The sequence below is a fragment of the Dendropsophus ebraccatus genome, chromosome 8 (genome assembly GCF_027789765.1).
Source record: "Dendropsophus ebraccatus isolate aDenEbr1 chromosome 8, aDenEbr1.pat, whole genome shotgun sequence".
Taxonomy (NCBI): Eukaryota; Metazoa; Chordata; class Amphibia; order Anura; family Hylidae; genus Dendropsophus; species Dendropsophus ebraccatus.
This window is the reverse complement of record NC_091461.1, coordinates 106491087-106517009: the sequence shown is the minus strand read 5'-3', so window position 1 is coordinate 106517009 and position 25923 is coordinate 106491087. Positions and strand designations below refer to the sequence as shown.

The 25923-nt window shown below is 41.5% G+C and overlaps 1 protein-coding gene across 1 annotated transcript in view; it reads right to left on the bottom strand.

Annotated features, from left to right (window-relative positions):
- NFIA (nuclear factor I A) overlaps positions 1 to 24675 on the bottom strand; it is a 242167-nt gene extending 217492 nt beyond the window's left edge. Inside the window, exons 1-2 of the mRNA XM_069981333.1 lie at positions 24516 to 24675; positions 18932 to 19463 (exon numbers count right to left, since the gene is read on the bottom strand). Coding sequence (XP_069837434.1) covers positions 18932 to 19463; positions 24516 to 24542 — 559 coding nt within the window. The 5' untranslated portion in view covers positions 24543 to 24675. The remainder of the gene's footprint in view (positions 1 to 18931; positions 19464 to 24515) is intronic.
- Between the last annotated feature and the right edge of the window lie 1248 nt (positions 24676 to 25923).

Genomic DNA, 25923 nt, shown 5'->3' with positions numbered 1-25923 from the left:
ATCTCAAGTCTTCCAGTAATTATCAGCTGCTGTATGTCCTGCAGGAAGTGGTGTATTCTTTCCAATCTGACACAGTGCTCTCTGCTGCCACCTCTGTCCATGTCAGGAACTATCAGGAGCAGTAATAAATCCACATAGAAAACCTCTTCTGCTCTGGACAGTGGTGGCAGCAGAGAGCACTGTGTCAGACTAGAAAGAATACACCAGTTCCTGCAAGAAATACAGCAGCTGATAAGTACAGGAAGGCTTGATTTATAAATAAAAAAAAAATACAAATTTGTATAACTTTCTGACACCAGTTGATCTGAAGATTTTTTTTTTTTTGCTTAAGTACCTATTTAACCTGGCAGCAGGTGTTTAATATCTCAGCAGCGCCACCACAGGAGAAACAAAGTATTACAGAGCCTTCATGGATTGCATGGAACTGCTGGGTCCTCCAGAGCAAAAGACACTCTGTGTAGCCACTTTTTTTCTCTTGCTGATCAGGGTCTTCAGTAGGAAACCCCCTTTATTACTTATTGAGCAATGGATAGAACAAACAAATGTATAGATATCTCTAGAGAGGACCATGTGGATAGAAGGAAAATGAGCCCCCACCCCACGGCTTCCACAGAGTCCAGCCGCAGCTATTCCAGTACAACACTTTCCATTCCAGGCGGCTCAGCAGAACACGGCGATGTCATCGATTATTGTGTTATCTCGGATTGTAACTCTTTGATCTATTTTATCTAGTTCACAATGACAAATTGGATTTATTTACCAAAGCTACAGAAAAAAGGACCAAGACCTAACCCGGCGCGGCTACACAAACATCTGAAGGCAAATGGCTCCTGTATCTGAGAACAATACCTGGTATAACATAGTACAAGTGACACTGGGACCCAGGGAGACAATGGTGCAGACTGATACAGTAATACAATGACACAGTAACACAGTGATACAAGGATGCAGTGCGATGGTATGGTGACACAGTGATACAATAATAGTGATGATATTGTAGTGATACTGTATCATCACACTGCATCACTGTAACACAGGCCATTTTCACATGGATCCGTAATTGTGGGCAGCATAATACCTATTGATTTCTATGGAAGCTTCTACAAATCTGTAGTTGTCATAGATCTGTGCACCTTACAAATCCGTAATACTGTCCGTTGTTGCGGGTCTGCAATTATAGACAGCGTGAATAGGGCCTAACAGTGCAGTACAATATGGTAACACAGTGATACAATGATGCAGTGTGATGATGATGATGATGATGATGATGATGATGATATAGTAACACAGTGATACAGGGATACAGTACAGTTGCACTGTCAGGCTCTGTTCGCATTTGACAGAGAGTTTGCTGCAGATTATGATTTGTTTTTTTTTTTACTGTGCTACTTTTACCTGGCAAACTACAAGCAGCCCAATCTGTTGGGAGCGGATTGGTGCACTGGGTGATAACACCAATAGGTATGAATAGGTGATAACACCAATAAGGGAACACTGAGCAAAATGTAAACACCACTTGTTCTTAGGGGGCGGGGCTTGACTCTGACTGAAAGCACAACAAAGAGAGAATGCTCCGCCCCCGCAGAGCCTGGGGAGTTTATAAGGATATCCATGTGATGTTACTTACATAATTGTGCCATGACGGAAGAGAGGGGAGGAGCCAAATGACTTAGAATACAGTCTGCTACCAGTCTGCCATGTAATAAAGGTATCATATATCTTATCAGTATAATGTGTAATGGATACACAATACTAGGCTGCAGTATACATAACCCAAGTGAATGTAACTATTCCACCGCTATTCTGCAGGCCCGGCTGGGAATTCCTGACTCTTCAGGTGCTGGGGGCAGGACTCTGCTAACCTGACTGTGCACAGGTAATGTGTATTTAATTCCCTTCAGCTTTTTAGTCCTCAGAGGAGAAGACACAGTCAAGTCTTGCTCGAAACAAGAAAAGGAGCCTTGGGGTTACGCTATTAGGAAACACAAGCAACAAACAGAAGAACAATTACTGGAGGACGCCGGGGATTTAGATTAAGGTGCCAAACAGTCATTAGAGCGCAATGTTTTTCGTTACCCCCTTCTCCTACAGAACATACACTGATGAACAAGACAACGGAGCGCTGTCATAGAGGAATTCTCTTATCACATTGCTAAACACTTGCAGCGGCCCAGAGAATAGAGGGGCTTTTGTTGCAGGTTATTCTCAAGGTCAGACACAGACAAGGACCTGCTGTTACCGCATTTCAGCTCCTTCTAAGATCAATGACGACCAATGGACGTCTAGTCTTTAGCTTTAAAGTTGATTTGTCTAACAAAGTCCGTCCAAACTTTACCAAGCCAAGAAAATGTTAGAAATATTGGAAAACCGGACAATAAATTACCAATTAGAACAATACCCCGAGACCCGATAATGACCTGTAATGGATAACATACAGCGATATGAGGATGATCGGTAAACCCAATGGGTCCACACAACGGTGACTAAGGAGTTAAAACAAAAGCAGATTCATAGCAATGGATGAGATGGCGGGTGCTAGCTTGTTGCCCTATAGGGGGCAATAAGGTGCCATGGGCAATACCAGCATCCTCGTATTCAGTACTGATGAAACGTACAATACCAAAGAAAATACATTAAACTTTCTTCTTTTTTTGGAAATGGAAGGATGAGGATTTTGCAGAAAGAGAATGGAAGATGAATCTCAGCTATTCACCTCAAGGCTTCCTGGGGCTATAACACAGAAACAACAAAAAAACTTCAGATCTCCCATCCAGAGTCACTATGATCAATGAGGATACAATGTAAGGCCGGAGATCTCCCAAGCTGAGTCATTGTGATCAATGATGATACAGCAAAACAGGATTTCCTATAGAGAGTCACTGTGATCAATTATGATATAACACATCAGAGCTTCCTATAGAGAGTCACTGGGATCAATGATGATATAACACGTCAGAGCTCCCTATAGACAGGCACTGGGATCAATGATGATATAACACGTCAGATCTCCCTATAGCCAGTCACTGGGATCAATGATGATATAACACGTCAGATCTCCCTATAGCCAGTCACTGGGATCAATGATGATATAACACGTCAGATCTCCCTATAGACAGGCACTGGGATCAATGATGATATAACACATCAGATCTCCTATAGACAGTCACTGCAATGATTGACAATTCGTAACTATCTCAATCTCATGAGCCACAGAGATCAATGAGGATATAACATACCACTTCAGATCTACTATAGGGAATAACTTATGATCATGGATGATACAATGTAACACTTCAGATGTCACACCCAGAGTCACTGTAATCCATGAAGATACAGCGTTACTGTTTAGATCGCCAACAGGGAGACACGGTCTCTGACATCAATAATGATATAACATAACACTTCAGAGTCATTGCGGTGCCTGATCATACAACATAGCAAATCAGATCTCGTACAGGGAGCCTCTGTGATCCCTGATCATACAACATATCAGATCTCGTATAGGGAGCCTCTGTGATCCCTGATCATACAACATATCAGATCTCGTATAGGGAGCCTCTGTGATCCCTGATCATACAACATATCAGATCTCGTATAGGGAGCCTCTGTGATCCCTGATGATACAACATATCAGATCTTGTATAGGGAGCCTCTGTGATCCCTGATCATACAACATATCAGATCTCGTGTAGGGAGCCTTTGTGATCCCTGATGATACAACATATCAGATCTCGTATAGGGAGCCTCTGTGATCCCTGATGATACAACATATCAGATCTCGTATAGGGAGCCTCTGTGATCCCTGATGATACAGTATATCAGATCTCGTATAGGGAGCTTCTGTGATCCCTGATGATACAACATATCAGATCTTGTATAGGGAGCCTCTGTGATCCCTGATGATACAACATATCAGATCTCGTATAGGGAGCCTCTGTGATCCCTGATGATACAACATATCAGATCTCGTGTAGGGAGCCTTTGTGATCCCTGATGATAAAACATAGCAAATCAGATCTCGTATAGGGAGCCTCTGTGATCCCTAATCATACAACATATCAGATCTCGTATAGGGAGCCTCTGTGATCCCTGATGATACAACATATCAGATCTTGTATAGGGAGCCTCTGTGATCCCTGATGATACAACACATCAGATGAAGGATTTATCAAGCGAGAAAAAAAAATCTTTCAAATCAACTGGTGCCAGAAAGTTCCAGATATTTTTAACTTACTTCTATTTAAAAAATCTTTAGTCTTCCTGTACTTATCAGCTGCTGTATGTCATCAAGTAGTGTATTTTTTTCAGTCTCACACAGTGCTGCCACCTCTGTCCATATCAGGAACTGTCCATAGTAGTAGCAAATCACCATAGAAAACCTGTCCTGCTCTCCAGACTGGAAAGAAAACACCACTTCCTGCACAACATACAACAGCTGATAAGTACTGGAAGACTTCAGTTTTTCAATAGAAGTAAATTACAAATCTCTGGCACTTTCTAGCACCAGTTGATTTAAAAGAAATGTTATCTTTCACCCTGTATATACTATAACCAGTCCATGGGGCTAACTATGCACTAGGACTAATTTATATATAACTATCAGCACATGGTTAGGCTAGGTTCACATTATGTAAAAACAACAGCCGTATTTCATAACAACAGCCGTAGTCAACTGCCATTATTTGTGAAATAACGACCGTTGTTTTGACATAGTGTGGCCTTAGGTTGTAGTCAGGGAACCTGTGAACAAAATCTCTTAAAGGGGTTGTCCAGCAAAAATCTTTTCTTTTAAATCAACTTGTGTCAGAAAGTTACATAGATTTGTAGTTTACTTCTATTAAAAAATCTCAAGTCTTCCCATACTTATCAGCTGCTGTATATCCTGCAGGAAATGTTGCTTTCTTTTCAGTCTGACACAGTGCTCTCTGCTGACATCTCTGGCCGAGACAGGAACTGTCCAGAGCAGGAGAGGTTTTCTAAAGGGATTCATAGAAACCCAAGACAGAGTTCCTGTCTCGGCCAGAGATGTCAGCAGAGAGCACTGTGTCAGACTGAAAATAAAACAACACTTCTTGCAGGACATACAGTAGCTAATAAGTATGCGAAGACTTGAGATTTTTTTTAATAGAAGTAAATTACAAATCTATATAACTTTCTGATATCAGTTGATTTTAAAGAAAAAGATTTTTGCTGGACAACCCCTTTAAGGTATACTTATTACACATACATCAATAAAGGAATAAAAGCAAAGGGTTAAAATCCCTTCAAATAAGAAGGAACGTCAGCCACAGCGCCTCTAGTGGCCGTTTCCAGCACTGCGCGGTGTGAAACTTGTCTTACGTTATTAGCTGCGGTGCTCATTGCATCATTTTACACATCAGGGAGCATTAGGCAGCCATGTCATTGCCTCTCTGAATATGTAGTAGCTGGATGGGATGCCCCTTTAAGCGCACTCACTACATGGGAAATTGCAATGTTGAATAAACATTGATTAAGAAGCTCAGAAATATCATTGTTCCGAGGATCCCGTTCTGCTGAATAATTTCCATTTTAATGATACATACACTGAGGCCTTTGGAGGAGGATCGGCCTGCGCAGATGATTGGTCCTATAGAGCGCGGCAGCTGGCTCCCCCAGCTGTATCCATAGTCCTGCGCTCAGCCGAGAGAGTACAATCCAGGATAAAACCTGTTTTCTGTTACATGCGCTCGGTATGTGCGAGTCCCTCTAAGCAGCATCATTTAGGGTATTGAGAAAACCACATACCAGTTTAGCAGCCGAAGCCATGTGTTTAGGATCCTGAGTGACGTGTTCTCCCCATATATACACTGTTATTGTGAGCGCCCATGGCAGGGAACACATTGAGGACAGGAGGGAGAACCCTTTGTGTCCTGAATGGTCCCTGTTTATAAATGGAATCTTAAGTAACCAAGTTCGGTTACATTGTGCAAATACCTCCCGTCCTTTGTCTGACCACAGGGGCTGGGAACGGTAGACGGCCTGAGGAGGTAACTGGAAAGTCAAGGGTAAGGGTGACCCCAGGTGACACCGGTGGGAACGGAACAATGTGATGAAATTCTCGATGGCCTCTGTGGTTAATGAAGAACGTTAAAGGATCCGACACTCCCCATTCTTAAGATGTGATTCAGGCAAATACCACTCGCTCATTGTGTCCTATGATAGTAATAACGAATATCTGCACTCATCCGAGTTATATCCGGGTATATTTATATATATACAATCCCCTCTCTGTTACTGCAACCTGTATTATACTCCAGAGCTGCAAATTCCTGTTTAAATCTCCCACTGAACAAGGCTTACTATGTTGATTTACATTTTAGCTCAATAGTGAGTGCAGCTCTGGAGTATAATACAGTATGCAACTCAGGATTAGTACAGAATAAGTAATGTAATGTATGTACACAGTGACCTCACCAGCAGAATAGTGAGTGCAGCTCTGGAGTATAATACAGGATGTAACTCAGGATCAGTACAGGATAATTAATGTAGTGTATGTACACAGTGACCCCACCAGCAGAATAGTGAGTGCAGCTCTGGAGTATGTTCACACACTGTAAGAGACCGGCCGTTCCGTGATCTGAGTCTCTGAAAAGATCATCCCGATCGGTACTGCAGTACCGACCGGATGATCTTTAGTGCCGCAGAGTTTTGATGCGGGCGCATCCGTGCACCCCCGCATCAAAACTCCCCACTGCACACTATGGAGCGAGCGTTCGGAGCCGCACACTTCATAGTGTGCACTGACAGGGTTTTCTGCGGACGCTATTCACTGACATGTCAGTTTTCTATGGCACTGCAAGAGATTCCATACAGACCAGGTAACGTATATTTTCGTATTTATCACGCCCGTTGTTGCAATCGGCAACAACGGCCATACTTTTACGGAAATATAGTGTTGTGTGAACATGGCCTAATACAGGATGTAACTCAGAATCAGTACAGGATAAGTAATGTAATGTATGTACACAGTGACTCCACCAGCAGAATAGTGAGTGCAGCTCTGGAGTATAAAACAGGATGTAACTCAGGATTAGTACAGGATAAGTAATGTAATGTATGTACACAGTGACCCCACCAGCAGAATAGTGAGTGCAGCTCTGGAGTATAATACAGGATGTAACTCAGGATCAGTACAGGATAAGTAATGTAATGTATGTACACAGTGACCCCACCAGCAGAATAGTGAGTGCAGCTCTGGAGTATAATACAGGATGTAACTCAGCATCAGTAATGTAACTGATGTCAATAAACTCTAAGGCCATTGAATTTTAAAGAAAATTAACAAAAGACTTGCAAAACATTGGCTACAACAGAATAGCGGCTTTATAAGTCGGCCATACTCAGTCCTGCTGTTCCCCGTCTCCCTCATTTCCAGCCACGTGACCCTTCTTTCCCAGCAGACCCTCGCAGCTGTCCTTTCTCACTCTTACCATCACATATAAACACTCTCTTTTTTGTGCGTCTCCCAACTGTCTCACATAACTTGCTCTGTGCACACAAAACACATTTCCTTTTGTGAAGTTTTGCACAAGCAGAAGGCGTCCGGATCGGGGGGCTATTGTGGGGCCGGCCGTCCAGCGTACACAGCACCTCTTGTCAGGAGGCAGTTATGAAGTCAAATTACTCGACAATAAGCGCTGCGAGGCGGCCGGAAGGCTCCAACTGAGTGGAAAACATCATATTGTTTTAATGGTTTCTTATTAGAGAAAAATAATGAACACCGGTCTTCATCAAACAACTGTAACTGAATGATCCGGCTCCTCCATCACGTAGCGAAATCTCGCAGAAGCGCACAGGGCCGTATTCACACTCACCTTATAGAGTTTACTGAACTTTTTTTATGATTTAAGACTTTTTATTGTTGCCACACTACGGAGGGAATGCAGCATTCATCCAGTATCCACCCTGAGCGCCCTCCAATCAGTGACTGTTGTAAAAAAAAACTACAACTCCCAGCATGCCCTTACAGCACAGAGGGCGTTGTGCTTTTGAACCAGGTTGCAGACTGCTGCCTTAAAGGGGTTAACCTGAGATTAAAATGTATTGTCTACTACAGATTAGGTGTAAAGTATTTGATTAGTGAGGGTGCCCACCGATCATAAGAACAGGGGTCCCCCACCTCCATGTGAATCGCGTGGTGGTCGAGCTGGTGTTGGTGGAGATGGCCAAATACAGCATATCCATAAAGACTCGGTTAGGCCCCTTTTACACGGAGCAGGAAACACTGATCAGGAAGCCTTTCAGCCGCTAAGCTTTTCCCCCTGTTTTCCGACTTTGGAGAGAGCGGCCTCTTGTGGCTGGAGGCATAGGGGGAGATTTATCAAGCATGGTGTAAAGTGAAACTGGCTCAGTCGCCCCTAGCAACCAGTCAGATTCCACTTTTCATTTTCCAAAGAGTCTGTGAGGAATGAAAAGTGGAATCTGATTGGTTGCTAGGGGCAACTGGGCCAGTTTCACTTTACACCATGTTTGATAAATCTCCCCCATAATGTTGCCTCTGGCCAGAAGACTGACGGGGCTGGGAGACAATGGCTCCCGACCCTGTCAAACACATCGCCGCATTAACTGTACGCACTCGCCGAGGTTACCGCGCAGTGTATCCAGAATTCCAGACAGTTTCCAGTTGCATATCTTGAGCTGTCAGGAAATACAGATGCACCATAGGGTTCTATGGGGCACCTGTGCCAAAATTCCGGACAATTATAGGGCAAGTCCTATCATTTCTAGTCTTATTTTGTGTCACGGACACTCTTCAGGAAAAATCCTGAAAGGTTTCTGTGCACATTAGAACACTATGGGGGAGATTCCACTTTTCATTTTCCAAAGAGTCTGTGAGGAATTAAAGGTGGAATCTGATTGGTTGCTAGGGGCGACTGAGCCAGTTTTACTTTATACCATGTTTGATAAATCTCCCCCTATGGGTCAGGAAAAATCGATTTTCCTAACGTGTGAGGGGACGTCCTTATTCAATTCAGCTACATGACCAGTAGTCTCCCGCCTGTGGTCTCCCATTGCTTACAATACTCCAACTCCCATCATATCCTAGAAGCCACAGATTTTCTGGTCATATTCCAAGTAGTAGTTTGGGAACAGACTGAGGACCACAAGTGGGAGACTTGTACCGTCAAAATCAAGGATGAACCACCCAAACCTGATCCGTTTAGGTTTAAACCAGGGATGGGGAACCTTCGGCCCTCCAGCTGTTGCAAAACTACAATTCCCATCATGTCTGGGCAGCCAAAGCTTTAGCTTCAGCTGCCCAGGCATGATGGAAATTGTAGTTTTGCAACAGCTGGAGGGCCGAAGGTTCCCCATCCCTGGTTTAAACCAACAGTCCTGGAACTCTGAAAAAAATCTGACAACCCTGCGTTCTTGCTTCACAACAGCAGGAGAGTCACCGGTTGGGCACCATTGCCTTGAAAACGGATGCCAACCGGTGGTCTCTAACCCTGGATCTCTAGCAGTTGCAAAACAATAACCCCCAACAGGCAAAGTAGGACACAGCTTGCAAAGGTCTCTAATCTGGGCCTACCCTAGCCATTACAAGACTAAAACTCTCAGCATTTCATGACAGCTTGTATTGTCAGGGCATTCTGGGAGTTGTAGTTTGCATTGGCCGGACAATCACAAGTCGTAGACTCCTGACTTCATTTTGCCACGTTGCGGGCTGATAAGAAACGAAGGTGAAAACGTCTCCTCTCTCTTGGATGCAGGAACATTAAAACGTTCCAGCTGAGTCTTAAGACACAGATATAATATTTCCTATAAGAAGAAATGATAATAGAATGCAGACTGTGAGAATCGATGTGTATAACGTATCAAACCAAGAGGCGAGCGTTATGCAAGCGGTGGGATCACATTTGTTGCATTGGGAGAAAATGTTCTGTAAATCCAGAAGGAAGTGATCTCCGGAATAAGAACTGTAACAATATGGCAACAGCGTAAGTTTATAGAGAGAGGAAACACATAGAGATATACTGTACATAGGTAGTAGAGAGAAAGATGGATGGATGGATGTATAGATAGGAGATAGATGTATAGATAGATAGATAGATAGATAGATAGATAGATAGATAATAGATAGATAGATAGATAGATAGATAGATAGATAGATAGATAGGAGATAGATAGATAGATAGATAGGAGATAGATAGATAGATAGATAGATAGATAGATAGATAGATAGGAGATAGATAGATAGATAGAAGATAGATAGATAGATAGATAGATAGATAGATAGATAGATGAGAAAAAGAGATAGGAGATAGATAGATAGATAGATAGATAGATAGACAGATAGGAGATAGATAGATAAACGCAATACTGTGCTCCACAACCCGATAGATACAAGTGCACACACACACTTTTCCTATAGGAAGACATTTTCAAATTAAGAAAAAAAAAAAGAAAAAAGAATGGCACAATACAGCCATTGCGGTGACGAAATTTTCCCGGCAGGCTCCTAACAATAGCTATCTTGTTAGGAAGCAGCGAACTACAAAAGGCCCTTTCTCACAAGTTACTTGAAACTGCTTCTCTGCAACAGAAAAAGTGCAACGCCGCTCCCTTAAACAAAATGAGAGCTTCATCCTATTTCAAACATAGCCGGGTTCAGGGAATGTCCAGCGCTGCGGAATTTGAGACATTAACTCCAAACGCCATAGAAAGCGAGAGGGGGACATGGACTTATTATTTTCATGAATGAGATTTATTAGGCGGTTTTGGGTTTCCGAGCGTCCCTCCAGCTGCGTGGAAATGACGGGAAATTTCTGTCCTGATAAAATCAGGGATGTGATTTTTTTTTTCTAATTAAAATTTTAGGTTACATTTTTTTTTCTTGAAGAAGAAAAAAAAAAGTATAAAAAAATGTAAAGTCAAGTCAATTTTCCCAAAAATTCTGAAAAAAAAAAATTCTAATAATTTGGCTCTGGATCTAGACACAGCATTGGGCATCATCGATAGTTGTACCTCACCAATGTCTATAGTATACATAGTCTATTGCCAAAGTGTTCACTCCCCCAGATCCATTATTTTACGTCGGGATTTGTGTCCCAGACTTTCCGAGAGTAGAAAAAGAATTTGGATCTGATTATCTAGAAGATGGCGAGCCCCGGCCAATGACAAAAAGAACAGACGCAGCCTGGAAATATCTCCAGTAAAGATCTGGAAACCTCATCCTCCCGGATCTTAATCAATACACAGATCGATGCTATGAAACGCTCAGAACTACGGAATATTCTGTGACACTGAGGATCCATGCAAACAAAGGATCCTGAAGGGCCGCTACTAAATAACAATTTCATGGAAATTTCCCCCAAAATGAATCTTCCAGGCGTAGCACATTATTTACAGGAGGCGAGAGCGTCCGGCTATAAATGGTATCATAAAGGATCTCTGCAGATAATGATAACCCAATGCATGAAGTGCCTTTGCAGCTTATGATAAGCCATTTGGCATAAACACAGCAACAGAACCCATTCCCAGGGGTAGAGCGGGCTTCTGCTCATCTGTCACTGGCGACACAAGGACGGCTGATGTGTGTGTGTGCACAATGCTCCGCTTAGCAGGTCTTCCCCAGGTGTACTATGGGTGATTTTGGCTCGGAAAATTCTACGCTTCATTTCCCCAATCAATTTATTAGTAAGGAGGATGATAGCAGGTGTGGGCCCCCATCCAACTCCAATGTTCATCGCAGTTCATGGCAACATTATAATGGAGGTCCGGTTGGGATTATTATTTTCTGTTAACCCTTCTGACCTGACTAGAGACATGTCGAAATCTGTCACTTTCGGGAGCTCTCTGGTGCAATCAATATAACTCACAAAGATACGTGTAATCCCATCCTATGGTGGATCCAAGCTCGAACCACAGCTCGAATCCTAGTCCATATATTATATCCTTATGTATCTATACTTGCACAACTAACACTATATCATGGTTGGCTGGCCAAACACAACCCAAATTTCTGGACGCCAAGCAATGGTTGAATTAAATTTAGGGAGTTATAAATATATATATATGTATATCCATCATGGTTGTCCAAGTAAGAGTGACCCAAGTTTTTGGCCACCAAATTTTTTGGATATATTATAGAAATATCAACATAAATATGTGTTGATCTATCTACACAACCCATACTATCATGGTTGGCCAAGCAAGCTCAACACAAATTTTTGGACATCAAGCAACCTCAGTATGAACATTAAGGGTGATACTAGATGTCTTGATGTTGCTTAAAGAGTTTCACGTATCTTTGTTTTTTTTCACCTCTCAAACGTAACGCCCTTTGCCCAACTACAAGCCCCAATGTGCCATCAATCGAGACCAACCAATGAACCTAAAACTAACACCTAAAGCATCGCCCCATTATAGTCTCTGAAACCATATATCAATAAAGAGTGCCTTGTTGGGTAATATGGGTCTAGGTTGGAAACCCTTTTCCCCAAAATGTGCTTCCTCTTGTTATGGTTGACTCTCCAGACAAGGTTCATAGGCAACATCATGGGATCTCTGGGATGGACAGGTGCTAGAAACCAATGTCAATGCCAAGAGCCGATGCTGCTGGCCCTCTTGGGTTGTCATCCATTGATGTCTATGGAAGGTCACTGTACTTGGCAGTTAAGGTCTACAGTATTTTGTCAACCTCTGAGACATCCATATGGTCAATTGTTACTAAACCAAACTCCAGACATATAAGAGTTATTGCAAATACCATCATGGTATCCAGGTCACATGTTCTATTTTTTTTTTTCCAATTACAGGGAAACTTACATGAGGTATAATGCAGAATCTGAGAGTCTAACAAAGCACTTGGACCAGTTCAGTAACCAACCAGATATATACACACCAATAACCGAGAACACAAACAATGCCAGCAGTAAACATCTAGGCAGTCAGTCAAGGACAGTCAGTCCTGTGAACTAGAAGTGGCTTTATAACATACTCTTTAGTGATGGACCCCAAGCTGTGGCTCTTCACACTACAAACAGCAAGCTGGGAGTTGTAATCTACAGACAAAATCCTGGGAGCCACGGCCTGAAGACATTGCTGTAGAGTAACCAGTTATCCCAGTGACATCTACCCCAATAATCTCTCAATTACGTATCAAATATGCCTAAAAAATAGTAATTTAAAGAAGTTTCTGCAAAGTTAGTGTTAAGTTGTGATTTCACCATTCTTTGCCTTTGCCCTACATTCTCCAAGGCGGACTATTGCAGGCAGGGGATGAAACCCTATATGATTCATACAGCACCAAAATAGATATAACACCAGTAACAACATCAACTATCTCCTATCTGTCCATCCATCCGTCCATCCATCTCCTATCTATCTATCTATCTCCTATCTATCTATCTATCTATCTATCTATCTATCTATCTATCTTTTATCTATCTCCTATCTATCTGTATTATCTATCTATCTATCTATCTATTTATCTATCTATTTATCTATTTATCTATCTATCTATCTATCTATCTATCTATCTATCTATCTATCTACAGACTCTCAAAGACCCAGCATAACTGAGCGAGGTCCTATAAGGTTACATCCGTCTGCTCGGGACGACTTTAGGGCCCTCCAGACAATGCGCCGGTTACTTTGTATCTTTGCAGCTTTAAAGAACATTTGCAACTGATTACAATCTGTACAACCAAATAAATGGGACACATATTCCAGTCTGGGAACTTCTAAGTAGCCCAACTACTGGAGTGAAATGAAGTGTCCTTCCCTGACCACAACAGACAGTGTGGTTTACCCTGCACCCGCCTGGAACAGCTTCCCATTAGTGGGACGTGGAACAAGGAATTCTCATGTAATTGGCTGAAGCATGAAAGGTCTGAGATCCTTCTATTACACGTATATGACAAGGGCATTCCTTATAATGTTATCAATTTTGCTGTCAGTAACCTTACCACCGATGTCCCTCCATGCGGCCATAGCACCGATGATATCTCTGGTGGCAATGACTCTGTACGCCATTCTATATCCATTTAATAAGATGAATGGCTCCTACGTAGGACATTCATCGTCGCCGAGAAGCCAAAAATAAAATACTATAGTAAAGAGTCAACTTTTTCCCATATAGGACATGATATGGAAGAAATAAGGGGTGCACAGAGCTCTATACAGAGGACATGGGATGAGATTATCAATTTAAGCAGCTACTCATCATAAAGAGGACAATTCACCAAGTGTGCCCATAGACATGAAATTTGAAGAAAAAAAAATTGTACAGAAATTTAAAAAAGTTCCGGAAAACTCTAAAAACCCCCATATAGTCACATGACAAACATACACAAGTATTGCATAGTATTGCAGTATACAAGATATTATCAATGGGTCTATGGCCAGTATACTACTACTTCATCTCGGCCACTTAACGTTCCCTAAAATCCCAAAAATTTTACACATTACTCGAAATATTACTATCACCTCCTCCCCATTTTATTGATGCCTGTATAGGGAACATAAAACCCAAAATCTTTACTCATTGCATGTTAGGTTTGGAGGAGTCCCAGACCCTTCCACTCGGCACGTCTAGGTCTTTACCCAATCATCAGGTCACTTATTTGCTATATTGTTGGCAAAAAAGTTGCACAAAAACAGCAGAGGAGGTGTCTCCTTGCCCAGGACTCCATGACGCAATTTGCATTAGGGACAGGAAATATTTGGGGACTCAATTTCCCTTAATCCCCAGCACTTTCCTTCATGGCACTAGGGGCATATCATAGAGAGAAAGTGGTGATGGGGCTGCCGAGTCTTCAAGGGTCTCCAATCCACCACCAAATGGCTCCTGACGCTCTAAATTCAACATTAAAGTAAGACAACCAGGACACCACCCTCTTATGTAGGCCCAACAGTAAAACTATATGATATCTTGGTGATACTCTTCCTCTATACGAGGCCAATCCCCAACATTACAGTCTTGATCATCTGATGTGGTTGAAGACCAAAGGAAAGCAGATGCACTCATCTCTATTATTAACCCTTTCCTTATACCTTAGTCCCAAAAACCAGGTTCAAAAGAACCATCGTCTTAAAACAAGTCTTCCAAAAAGTTCCTGACAACCTAATAAAGGCCATTATGGGGTATTACTTGGTATTAACACTTTTCTTATATTTCCAAAGAGTAGCTTAAGACATGATGATCTAACCCAGAGCTATCGTCAAGTCTATGGCACTAGATTTAAAATTTTTACATTAAGGTGTATTCATGGGAAAAAAAATAGAAAAATGCAATTTTTTCACTTTTTTTATTTGTATAATTCCGTAATTTTTTGTGTCTATTTTCTATAAACGTCCATGGCACGCACGTAGCATTAGGCCATTTTATTAATTCAAAATAAAAATAGAAAATCCCCCAGCCCCACACCTGATCTTTAGCTATGGCAAGTGGTTCATCCCGATGTGCCAGCAGGACCATCTGGTCAATCCGCACATTGGGGGCTTTCAATACCATTTTATGATGAAATTGCAGAAACGCTGCCAAAACAGAACTAAAATTTTCGGCACAACCTGCCCAGTCTGGTCCTCATTTGGCTTAATTTGTATTTAGGACAAAGGGGATATTTTACAGCTCGAAAAACACAAATGCCGCTTCCATAATTCAACCACATACATCAAGATTTGCCGGTGCTGAGACCTTAGCATGGTGCTACCAGCTATTCTGCATAAAAGCAAACTGGACTTAATCAGCCTACATTACTGTCTAACGTCCTATTAGAACTATTTTTTACATTTTTATTTCAATTTTTTTTCTACTTTTAAATTCAATTTTTCAGTTCTTTACAGAATTCTACAAACACTTTATGTTACAATTTTACTGCACGGAAAATTTGAGAAACAAATAAGCAATAAACAAAAAAAAATCTTTAAATTTAAAAATTTCTAAAATAATAAAAAATTTGCCCGATGTTTTATTGCCTATTTTTTTCCCAGCATTTTATTTCTGTCACTAGGTAGAATTTGTAGGCCAGCTTTTGTAACCGCGACTGTAGCCCTGATACAAGCTGCCTACCTCATTTACAGAAGGGAAAGGCCTGGAGTATCAGGTGTCAACTCATTGTTCGCTTGCCAGAATATATATCCATCCACTGTCTGCCTACTGCTAAGTTCTAACTCTTTAACAAATCTGGCCTCAGACAAAATTAAACCACTTCAAAAAGAAAGTTTTTTTTTCTCCTCTTCCCACAACTTTGCCCACATAAGCCAACGTTGCACCCCAGCTGCAACTCTCCAAACTTTTTTTGCGGTTGACTGGTTACGAATGATCAAAGGTTAAATTTTATCTCAAAGGTCAACTGCCTTGTGGCAAAGGTTACGACCTTAACAACTAAAAAGTGACTTTGCCACGTGCCTGCTCTAACTCCTCATCCTGATACACATCGGCCATGTCTTACAAGAGTCATAAATTTCCTTCATTTTTTTTTTAGTTTAGAAAAAAACAACAAAATAAAAAGTAAACTTTTTGATATTTAGTTAAAGTTTCCCAAGTGCTATTTTGTTCATCCATACAAAAATCCAATACATTTTTATAAGCTACGTCTGCAAATAATTCTTACCCAATACTTTTGATATAATACGTTTGCAATCATTTTTGTTAGGCTATCAGTTTATACAAAGAATAATAGGCGACTAATTTTTTGCTTTTTTTTATTTTTTATTTTTCTTGACAATTGAATCAATACAGTTCTCCTCCTATTAAATAGCGTCTGTATTATAATTTGTCCCCAATGTTACTATGGGTATTTCAGGTTCAGGGCAGGCTGAGGCGGATGGCTTCATGGTCTTAGGGTATTTTGTAGAAAATAAAAAATTAAAAGTGAAGAAAAGTGGAACCGCAATGGGCACGAGAGGATAGAGGAATGACGCTGCAGTCACCAAAGACATACTAAATGCTCGGAAAGAACGTAATTTGTTTATTCCATAGATATAGATGAATAGAATGTAAGAGCAGAAGGAGGAATACAAGTTTAATAATAAAAAAGGAATAAATATGTGATAAAAATAGATAGGCAGAATACTAAGAGATAGAGAGATAGATAGATAGATAGATAGATAGATAGATAGATAGATAGAAGATAGATAGATAGATAGATAGATAGATAGATAGATAGGAGATAGATAGATAGATAGATAGATAGATAGATAGATAGACAGAAGATAGATAGATAGATAGATAGATAGATAGATAGATAGGAGATAGATAGATAGATAGATAGATAGATAGATAGATAGACACAAGATAGATAGATAGATAGATAGATAGGAGATAGATAGATAGATAGATAGATAGATAGATAGATAGACAGAAGATAGATAGATAGATAGATAGATAGATAGATAGATAGATAGGAGATAGATAGATAGATAGATAGATAGATAGATAGATAGGAGATAGATAGATAGATAGATATAGACAGAAGATAGATAGATAGATACATAGATAGATAGACGATAGATAGATAGATAGATAGATAGATAGATAGATAGATAATAGATAGACATATACATAAGACAGACACATAGATAAAAATAGATAGATATATAGAAACGAGATGATAGATACATAGATAAAAAACATAGATAAATAGAAATTAGGTGGATAGATAGATACACAAAGTTACACTGACGGACACAGTTTTCTCTCGTATTGATGTATATGAGCTCTTCCTACCATAACAAGTAATATTCTATGATCGGGCCTGGCAGTAAAGTTACTGGAGCAATCGATATTGAGCTAAATGTGATACTAATATAAGAAGTAAGTAGGCAGGAGTTTACAGCATACTGGATACAGAATTATCTATGACAACACACCCAGCCCGTCCTGGCACACAGGCGGTTAAGCGGCGCGGCCCGGCAGGTGAAGGGTACTTTTAGTATTTGGCATTCTCGACGCTCAGACACTTAACTGTTCAAGTGCCATTGAAATAAGGAGAAGTAGAGAAGTCACTCTGCAGCCCAGTAACTCCATAAAGGCTGAGGCCTACATATCCCCCACCATACTGTTACTACTAACTCCAACTTAAAAACGTATCCCCCCCACACACACTAACACACACTGTGAATAAAGACCCTAAAACGTCCATGACATTAAATATCTGGTGACACAATGTAAAGTCTTTTCAGCCTCCAGAACCTGCAGCAGTATCATAAAAAGAGATAATACCGCCTTAAAAAAAAGAAAAAAATTAAAATAAAAATTAAATATGGTAACAATGTGACAGACGTGCCTCGATACATTTTGTGACAGGCAAGACGGCACCATGGGGTATATAAAGGCAACGTGATGTATAGACTGTTAATCGGACAGCCGTTTAATAGGGCTTTAAACCAAAGACTCGAGACCCACAGGGATTTCTGATAGTAAATGGCAGTAACGTCCATCATCCACTTTATTGAAAACCTATCATACATCATCTATGATGTGTCTCAGCCCTTCCACGCTGCTGCCCTTATGTTTTGCCTCTTGCAAGCTTTTACATCCATTATTAAGTGCATTTAAAGTTCCCAGCACCTATAGATCAGACGACACTGACAAGAGCCGCGGCGTATATATCCCGCAACGCGCCGTGCCGACAATTCAAGGTGAACTTATTTTGCACAGATAAAATATTCGGCCGTCTCTTTTTCATCATGTATCAGGTACGTTTATTGTTGCCGTATCCTAAGGGATGGAAACAAACCCAGGTGCCACTGTTTTACCATCACCTAGGTAAGGCGGCGCCTATGGTGCCAAGAATCTGTCACCAAATATACGTTTTGGCACAGGGTTTGGAGCCTAGCCTAGGAGACTGAAACAGAAAACCAGGTGTTCCCGGTTCTACCAAGACTGCAAAATAAAAAAATTATTAACATTTTTGAAAAATTTGCCAACACATTTTAGGAAGTCGAAAAAGACACTTACCTGCCGAGTGCACAAAGTATGCCAAGTATAAGTCGAGTTCCTTGACTGAAACTCCTATGTGGTGCGGCTGTACGCACAGCCCGGGGTTAGAACACTGAGGAGATTTTACAAGACGTTCACCATCAGTACTTTCGAGTGGGATACCTTTAAATAAAATCACCATGACCAGGTCCAGTCTCCAGACCTTGTCCGCTTGTCGGAGGCAGTCAATCCTTCTCATTTTTCCTTTCTGGTCAGGGTTGGAGAGAACGCAACATGCCGGCTTTTTCCCTGTAACGGTGAGTACAAAATCCTCCCGATATTCCGGCCTAATATCTTTTCTCAGCTTCGCCAGGAGCCGGGACGCCCATTTCTGTTTCACTTCTGGTTTTTCGCTCAACAACTCGTCCTTCACGGCCCTTTCCTCCTCTTTTGACATGCGTTTTTCGTGTTTTTTGAAATATTTTCGTTTTCGGGCTTGGAGGTTGAACCACGTGTAGGCGAAGGCTCGCACGTGCGGCAGAAGTGCTTCGATGAAGGGATGGAATTCATCCTGCGGAGGAACAAAAAACAAAGAGATATACTTATGAAAAATCATTTCGGAGCCACCGCGGAAAGAAAAAAAATTCTTATTATTGGCCGAAGACATAACAGCGAGTTACCGACAAATATTTATATTGTAAAGTGAGAGGGATGGAGGGACGGGCTGGCGGCAGGAAGTTTCTCCTGGGGGAGGCTATAAATGATAGGCCTTACAAAAACAACAAAAACACACAGAAGAAAATGAAAACAAAAAATGTAAAAAAAATTATAAAAATAACAAGTGGTGCAAATGGGACAAAATCTCGCTTTGTACTTATTGTATACTTTGTAACCTCATGTTAATCTGTTCAAAAAGTTACAAAAACATCAACACGGAACCGCGGGAACATCAAGCATTGGAAGAAGCCACAAATCAATACTGCCGTAAAAGTTTCATGATTATTGTAAAAACTTCATCTAACCTTTTACGAGGCTGGGGAGCGGAGAGGGACTGATTCGTCCCTCCACGTGTACTTGTATAACCGGCTCTGAATTATGTATTACACAATTAAGTGTGCAATTCATTTATACCTGACCAAAGATCACACATTATCTACAGGGAAAACCGGGATAACGTTGAGAGGGGCTGTTCGCAATACTCAGCACCCTTTAAGAGCTATATAAGAAAAAATATATTTAAAGGCATAGTGCGTGTTTTAAAAAGGTTTTTGAGGACAAATATTATGAAAGTATGGGAATAATGAGAATATACAGGGCAAAGCTAGGAATAAAAAAAAAAAACTACCGTAAAAGTGCAAAGATATCTGAAGCCTGGGATTCAGATCAAATTATTATTTATTATTTTTGCATATTAGTTACAGCAATGAGCATGTGCGATAAAATAAATTTAAATAAATTTAAAAAAATAAATAAATAAATAAACATTTATCACCTACGTGGCATAAAAATTTTCTCCCCTCTCTTATTCGTAATAGGTTTACATAGATATATATAAAAAAGGGTTAAGCCTCTAGATCTTCAAGTTTGGTTAGTTTAAAAAAAAAAAAAAAAAAATATGCAAAACTACTTCTATGGCAAAAATTCAACTATTTAGTGCTCGGAACATTTTTACAGTCATCAAACCAACTGGTTATGATAGTAAGTCACCTTATTCGTGAAATTGTTTTTGCCGCTCAGAATGCGCCGGTTTACGTCTCATTGGGGAAAATGTTTTTTAAGCTTTTTGAAGCACTTATATGCAAAATTGGCAAATGCAAAAGCATAATTTTTTTTTAAAGGGGTGGATTACAGAAAACACCATTGGCGGACTATACTATACCTTTTTTTTATTTATTTATTTATTTAAATAAATTGCAAATTTTTTCTCAAGGCGGCAAGGCCATAAAAAAATTTGGTCAATTTAAGCAGGTGAAGTCAGGCCTTGCCGCCTAGACCTGAGCGTCTGCCTGTAAAGCTGGACGATCAGGGAGTTTGCAGAGGAAACGTTTAATATTTACTTCTAGAAGTAGCTTAAAAAAAACAAAAAACGAGAAGAGAGTGAGAACGCTACTTTGTAACCTAAACATTAATAATTCAGTAGCTATGACTAGATAACTGTTCAGAGCTCGGTTTTAAGCTGCCATTAAAAAAAAAAAAATTCTCAGCTTTAGATTTTAGATTACACACACCTCGGCCATTCACATTACACTAAATCCTTCATTTAAAAAAAAAAAAATCACTTTCTGCCACATCACAAAAACTTTTGTTTTTCAAACCCAAATCATCCCAAAAAGTTACATTCCATGGCCAAAACCCCAATCGATATCTTCCTGTTGAATACAGTCCCTGACGCCCCCCCCCCCCCCCCGCCTCCTCCCAGTTCTCGCACTTTCCAGTGCAAATATTCAGTTTAGTATTAAAAAACTAAAACGACTACAATGCAACGTGACACGTCACCTATGTGACCCGGGACAATCGACGCTTACAGAAATATTCAAAGCATTTTTTTTTTACATTAGAGGATCCTATAGTCTTACAAGGGTCTGACAAGGTTCATGTTCCAGACTCCCCCTTCACCTATATGCAGAATTCAAATCTCAGTTTAACCCACCTCCTGCCAAAAGCTCTGCAGCTATAAAGTATAAAAGTATCACCATATATAAATACTGTATAGAAGAGAACATAAACCGGCCGTCTACTTGTATCTAACAGGCAAACGACTATACACCAAGCCCCATATTATCTACTAAATTCTCCTTAATAGTCGTCACTTAGCAAAGCCGTAACAAAACGCAGAAAAAGTTCACAGAATTAACAATGCTAATAATAATAAAAATAATAATAATAATAATAAAAATAATTAAAAAAAAAGTTCATTTTAGGTCAAGTTTTTAAGTCTCTATGAAAGGAATCAGGAATTAGCACACACTGCTAAGTACGACTGCAAGGGGAGCTTATGTGGCTATGAAAAAATATTATAAGCAAAACAATATATATATGTATATATATATATATATATATATATATATAAAAATAAGCTAAAAAATGTCAAAGCAATACATATTATAAAGGATGACGCAGCAATGATGAAAGGTGGTGGAAGCATATGGAAAGAAGTAAAATAGTACTAAAAAAAAAGACATTGCGATATAAAAAAAATAAAGTAAAAACTTTTTTTTTTGCTTCAGTAAAACTTTTTTTAAGGCACGTTTCTGGTTCTATTTGCAGACATGTGCCATATTTTCACATGTGCATGTAAGGGGTCCAGCACTCTTAGGCCTAAGCACCCAGCACATAAATCACAATGCACACTGGATATCCCTGCAGCAATCCTTAGCTTAAAAAAAATAAGGGAGAAAAAAAAAAAGCATTTTTTTTTCCTAAGGGATTGTATCATAGTGTACATGGATCCATACGGCCCATTTGCCGCCGTAGGGATAGAACTGCTATAAAGTTTATCCCAGCCGTCATACACTAACATATACGACACGTTCTCAGTACGTCTGCCAATACTTTCCAATGTGCTAGTTTATAATTACAGGTTAAGCAAAATCATTTGTCCCACACCCCTCACCCAAAGGCTATGAGAACTCCAGACGAGGGATTATTTTTTTTTTCCTCCTAATGTTTCGGTGCTAAATATCAAAAGATGACAAGGAAAAAAAAAAAGGAAAAAAAAAACAGACATGAATCCACTGTACCCAAACACTTGTAGCTGGCCAACCAGGAGTGACCGGTGGCAAGGATCTAGATCCAGGAATGAATGTGGAGGCTCCATCTACCTCACCTCCTGTGCCCATTGCCAACCCAAGTGCCATGACCCCCCCCAACATTGCCCCACTGCACCCGCCTGAAGGAGAGTAGATACTACCACAGATCTTGAGCCGCATAGGGTGATATCTGCCTGGTAAAAAAAGTTGCACGTAGAATTCATCCCCCTTGTGTGATAGTCAGCGACCAGAGGGGGAGAGAGACAGATCTGAACTGCCCAGAGAACAGAGACAGCACAGCCAGGACCGGCCCCCACACACACTGACACACACACACACACTCACTCTGCAAGGAAATCCACCAGCATGTTCACACACACACACTACAGCTAACTAGTACAACTATCCAGCTCACCACACAACTACTCAGCTTATATACATTGTAAAGCAACTACAATAACCAGCAAATATGCCTATTTATCATGGACTTATATACGAGCCAGTGCACACAACTATACAGCACACATATCTAACCAATAACCATATACAAGTATACAGTACTTACAACTAACCAATAACCATATACAGCACACATATCTAACCAATAACAATACACAACTATACAGCACACATATCTAACCAATAACCATATACAAGTATACAGTACTTACAACTAACCAATAACCATATACAACTATACAGCCCACATATCTAACCAATAACTATATACAAGTATACAGTACGTACAACTTACCAGTAACCATATACAACTATACAGCACTTACAACTAACCAATAACCATACATAACTATACAGCACACATAACTAACAACCATATACAACTATACAGTACTCACAGCTAACCAATAATTATACACAAGTATACAGCACACATATCTAACCAATAACCATATACAAGTATACAGTGATCACAACTAACCAATAACCATATACAAGTATACAGTACTCACAACTAACCAATAGCCATACGTAACTATAAAGCACTACAATGTGTAACTACACAGCACACTTACCAGGTAACCCTATCAGTTACCCCAAATACTAATGCACAACTACAACTCTCATCATACATCTACAGCTAGGCACCCCACACACATCACAATGCCATCACAATATCCAGCTCCTGTGCACACTGCCCCATAGACAGCCAATACAACTAGCCAACTCACATGCCCACTGCAATGCCACTCCAACACCCAGCGGCATATAAACACCAAGCCAACAGAGACTCCGTCCACTACAACACAAGAACTACTCCAATTCTCCAATCCAAACTACAAGCCACAGCCAGTGACCCTGTATCCTAGAGCTCTCCACATCCTGCCCTGCACCCAACACATGCAGAAGAGAAAGCAAGCAAGCACCAGGCTGCAAGCAATCCCCTCACATCCACTGTGCCCTGCAAGCCACATAGTGACACATGCTGCCCATTCTGCTGCAGCACCCAGGCACAATCCTCAGCAACTAGGTGCCATGTACAAAGTGACACAAAGCCAAGGCACACACAGGAGCTGTCCCCAGGATTCCTGCACTGCCTGGCCAGCACACACACACTCCTGACAAGCCAATGGCAGGCAGCACTCCACAACTTCATCCCTCCAGCCAGTCACACTGGAGTGACACTTCCCCGGTGCCAATGTCATTGTGTGTGGGGAGCAGTGCAGCAACAGTCAGTGCACAAAGTGTAAGAATGAGCCCACATGCCCCTGGCATAGGCAGCTTGGCATCTCTCTCCCCTCCAGACACGTGTAGACAGTGATCCCCCCTTCTTCTCCTTCTTCTCTGCACAATGCCACCAAGTCCTGATGAAAGTCTGAGGGCGCCATGAGCCATGTGCCCAGCCTGTAACTTACCTGGGTGAGGCAGAGAGGGGAGTACATGCTGCTGCTGCAGGCTGTGCAGGGAGAAGAGCACACTGGCCGGGGACAGGAGGAAGGATCAGGCTGCTGGCTGCTGCTGCTGCTGCTGCTGCCTTTCACATTTCCAACTCTGCAAACTGCAGCTGATCCGCTCCATGAGCTGAACTTTCACCCCCACCCCTGTGCAGACAGCAGCGCCCCCCGGGGATCCCCCCCTGGCATTCGCTGGTGCCCGGCTGCTTGGCTAGGAGCTGCTGTGCCCTGGTCCAGTCCTAGGCTGGGAGCTGGCTGCAAAGCAGGAATAACTTTCCGGATACTGCAGCTCTCAGGCACCCAACCCCCACCCACTACTGTCCCCCACCCCCCCTCTTCTCCTTCTTCTTCTTCTTCTCTGATCACAGCACAGGCTAATCATGCAAAAGGGCTGATCGATCAATGAAATAGTCTATATCATAGAGGGGGTGGCAGTGCCCACCAGACATGGGGGGAGGTGTTAACCCGTGCGGTGCCAGGGCTGCGGGGAGGTGGGCAAGGGGTTAAATGTAGAAGTATGCAGAACTCTCTGGCTCTCTCTCTCTCTCTCTCTCTTTCCGGGACCTGCACCGGTCCCCTCCCTCCGGGCTCCTTATGAAATGAGATTTGCACAATGGCACCGGCAAGTGAGACGGGACGAGAGGAGAAGAGGAGGCAGCGGCAGCGGCAGCAGGGGCAGCAGGGGCAGCGGGGGCAGCAGGGGCAGCAGGGGCAGCGGGGGCAGCAGGGGCAGCAGCGGCAGCGGGGGCAGCAGCGGCAGCAGGGGCAGCAGAGTGACAGCACTGACGCCGCCGGCCGGGACGTTACACTGACGGTTATTTACAAACATTCCAATTCTTCTCGTTACTTTTGTTGTTGTTATTTGTTACTTTTGCACAAATATTTGCACTTGGCTCCGCAGTGACCAACGGCTATGGAGGAAGCAGCCTGGCACTTGTAGTTCTACACCAGCGCTGACAGCTGTGACATGGCAGCAGTGCCGGCTGGGAAGAGCTAGGCTTCAACTATATATATATATATATATATATATATATATATATATACTGTGTACTGATATGCAGCATGCTGGCACCTGTAGTTCTACATAAGCTTTACAACACAGTGCAGGATAGGTAACAGTCTCGGTATATAGCAGGTTGGGTTATAATACTATATATCAGGCATTTTCCATACATACAGATATATATGGAAATTCTGCAGCATACCTACAGCCCTGGGATGGCACTGCATGCTGGGATCTGTGGTTCTACACATGTTTTAGACCACGATCCAGTGTTATAAGGGTGCAGGATATCTGATACCATCCCCATTATATAGCAAGATGGGTTATAATACTATATGACAACACTGTCCTTAGTGCTGTATGCTG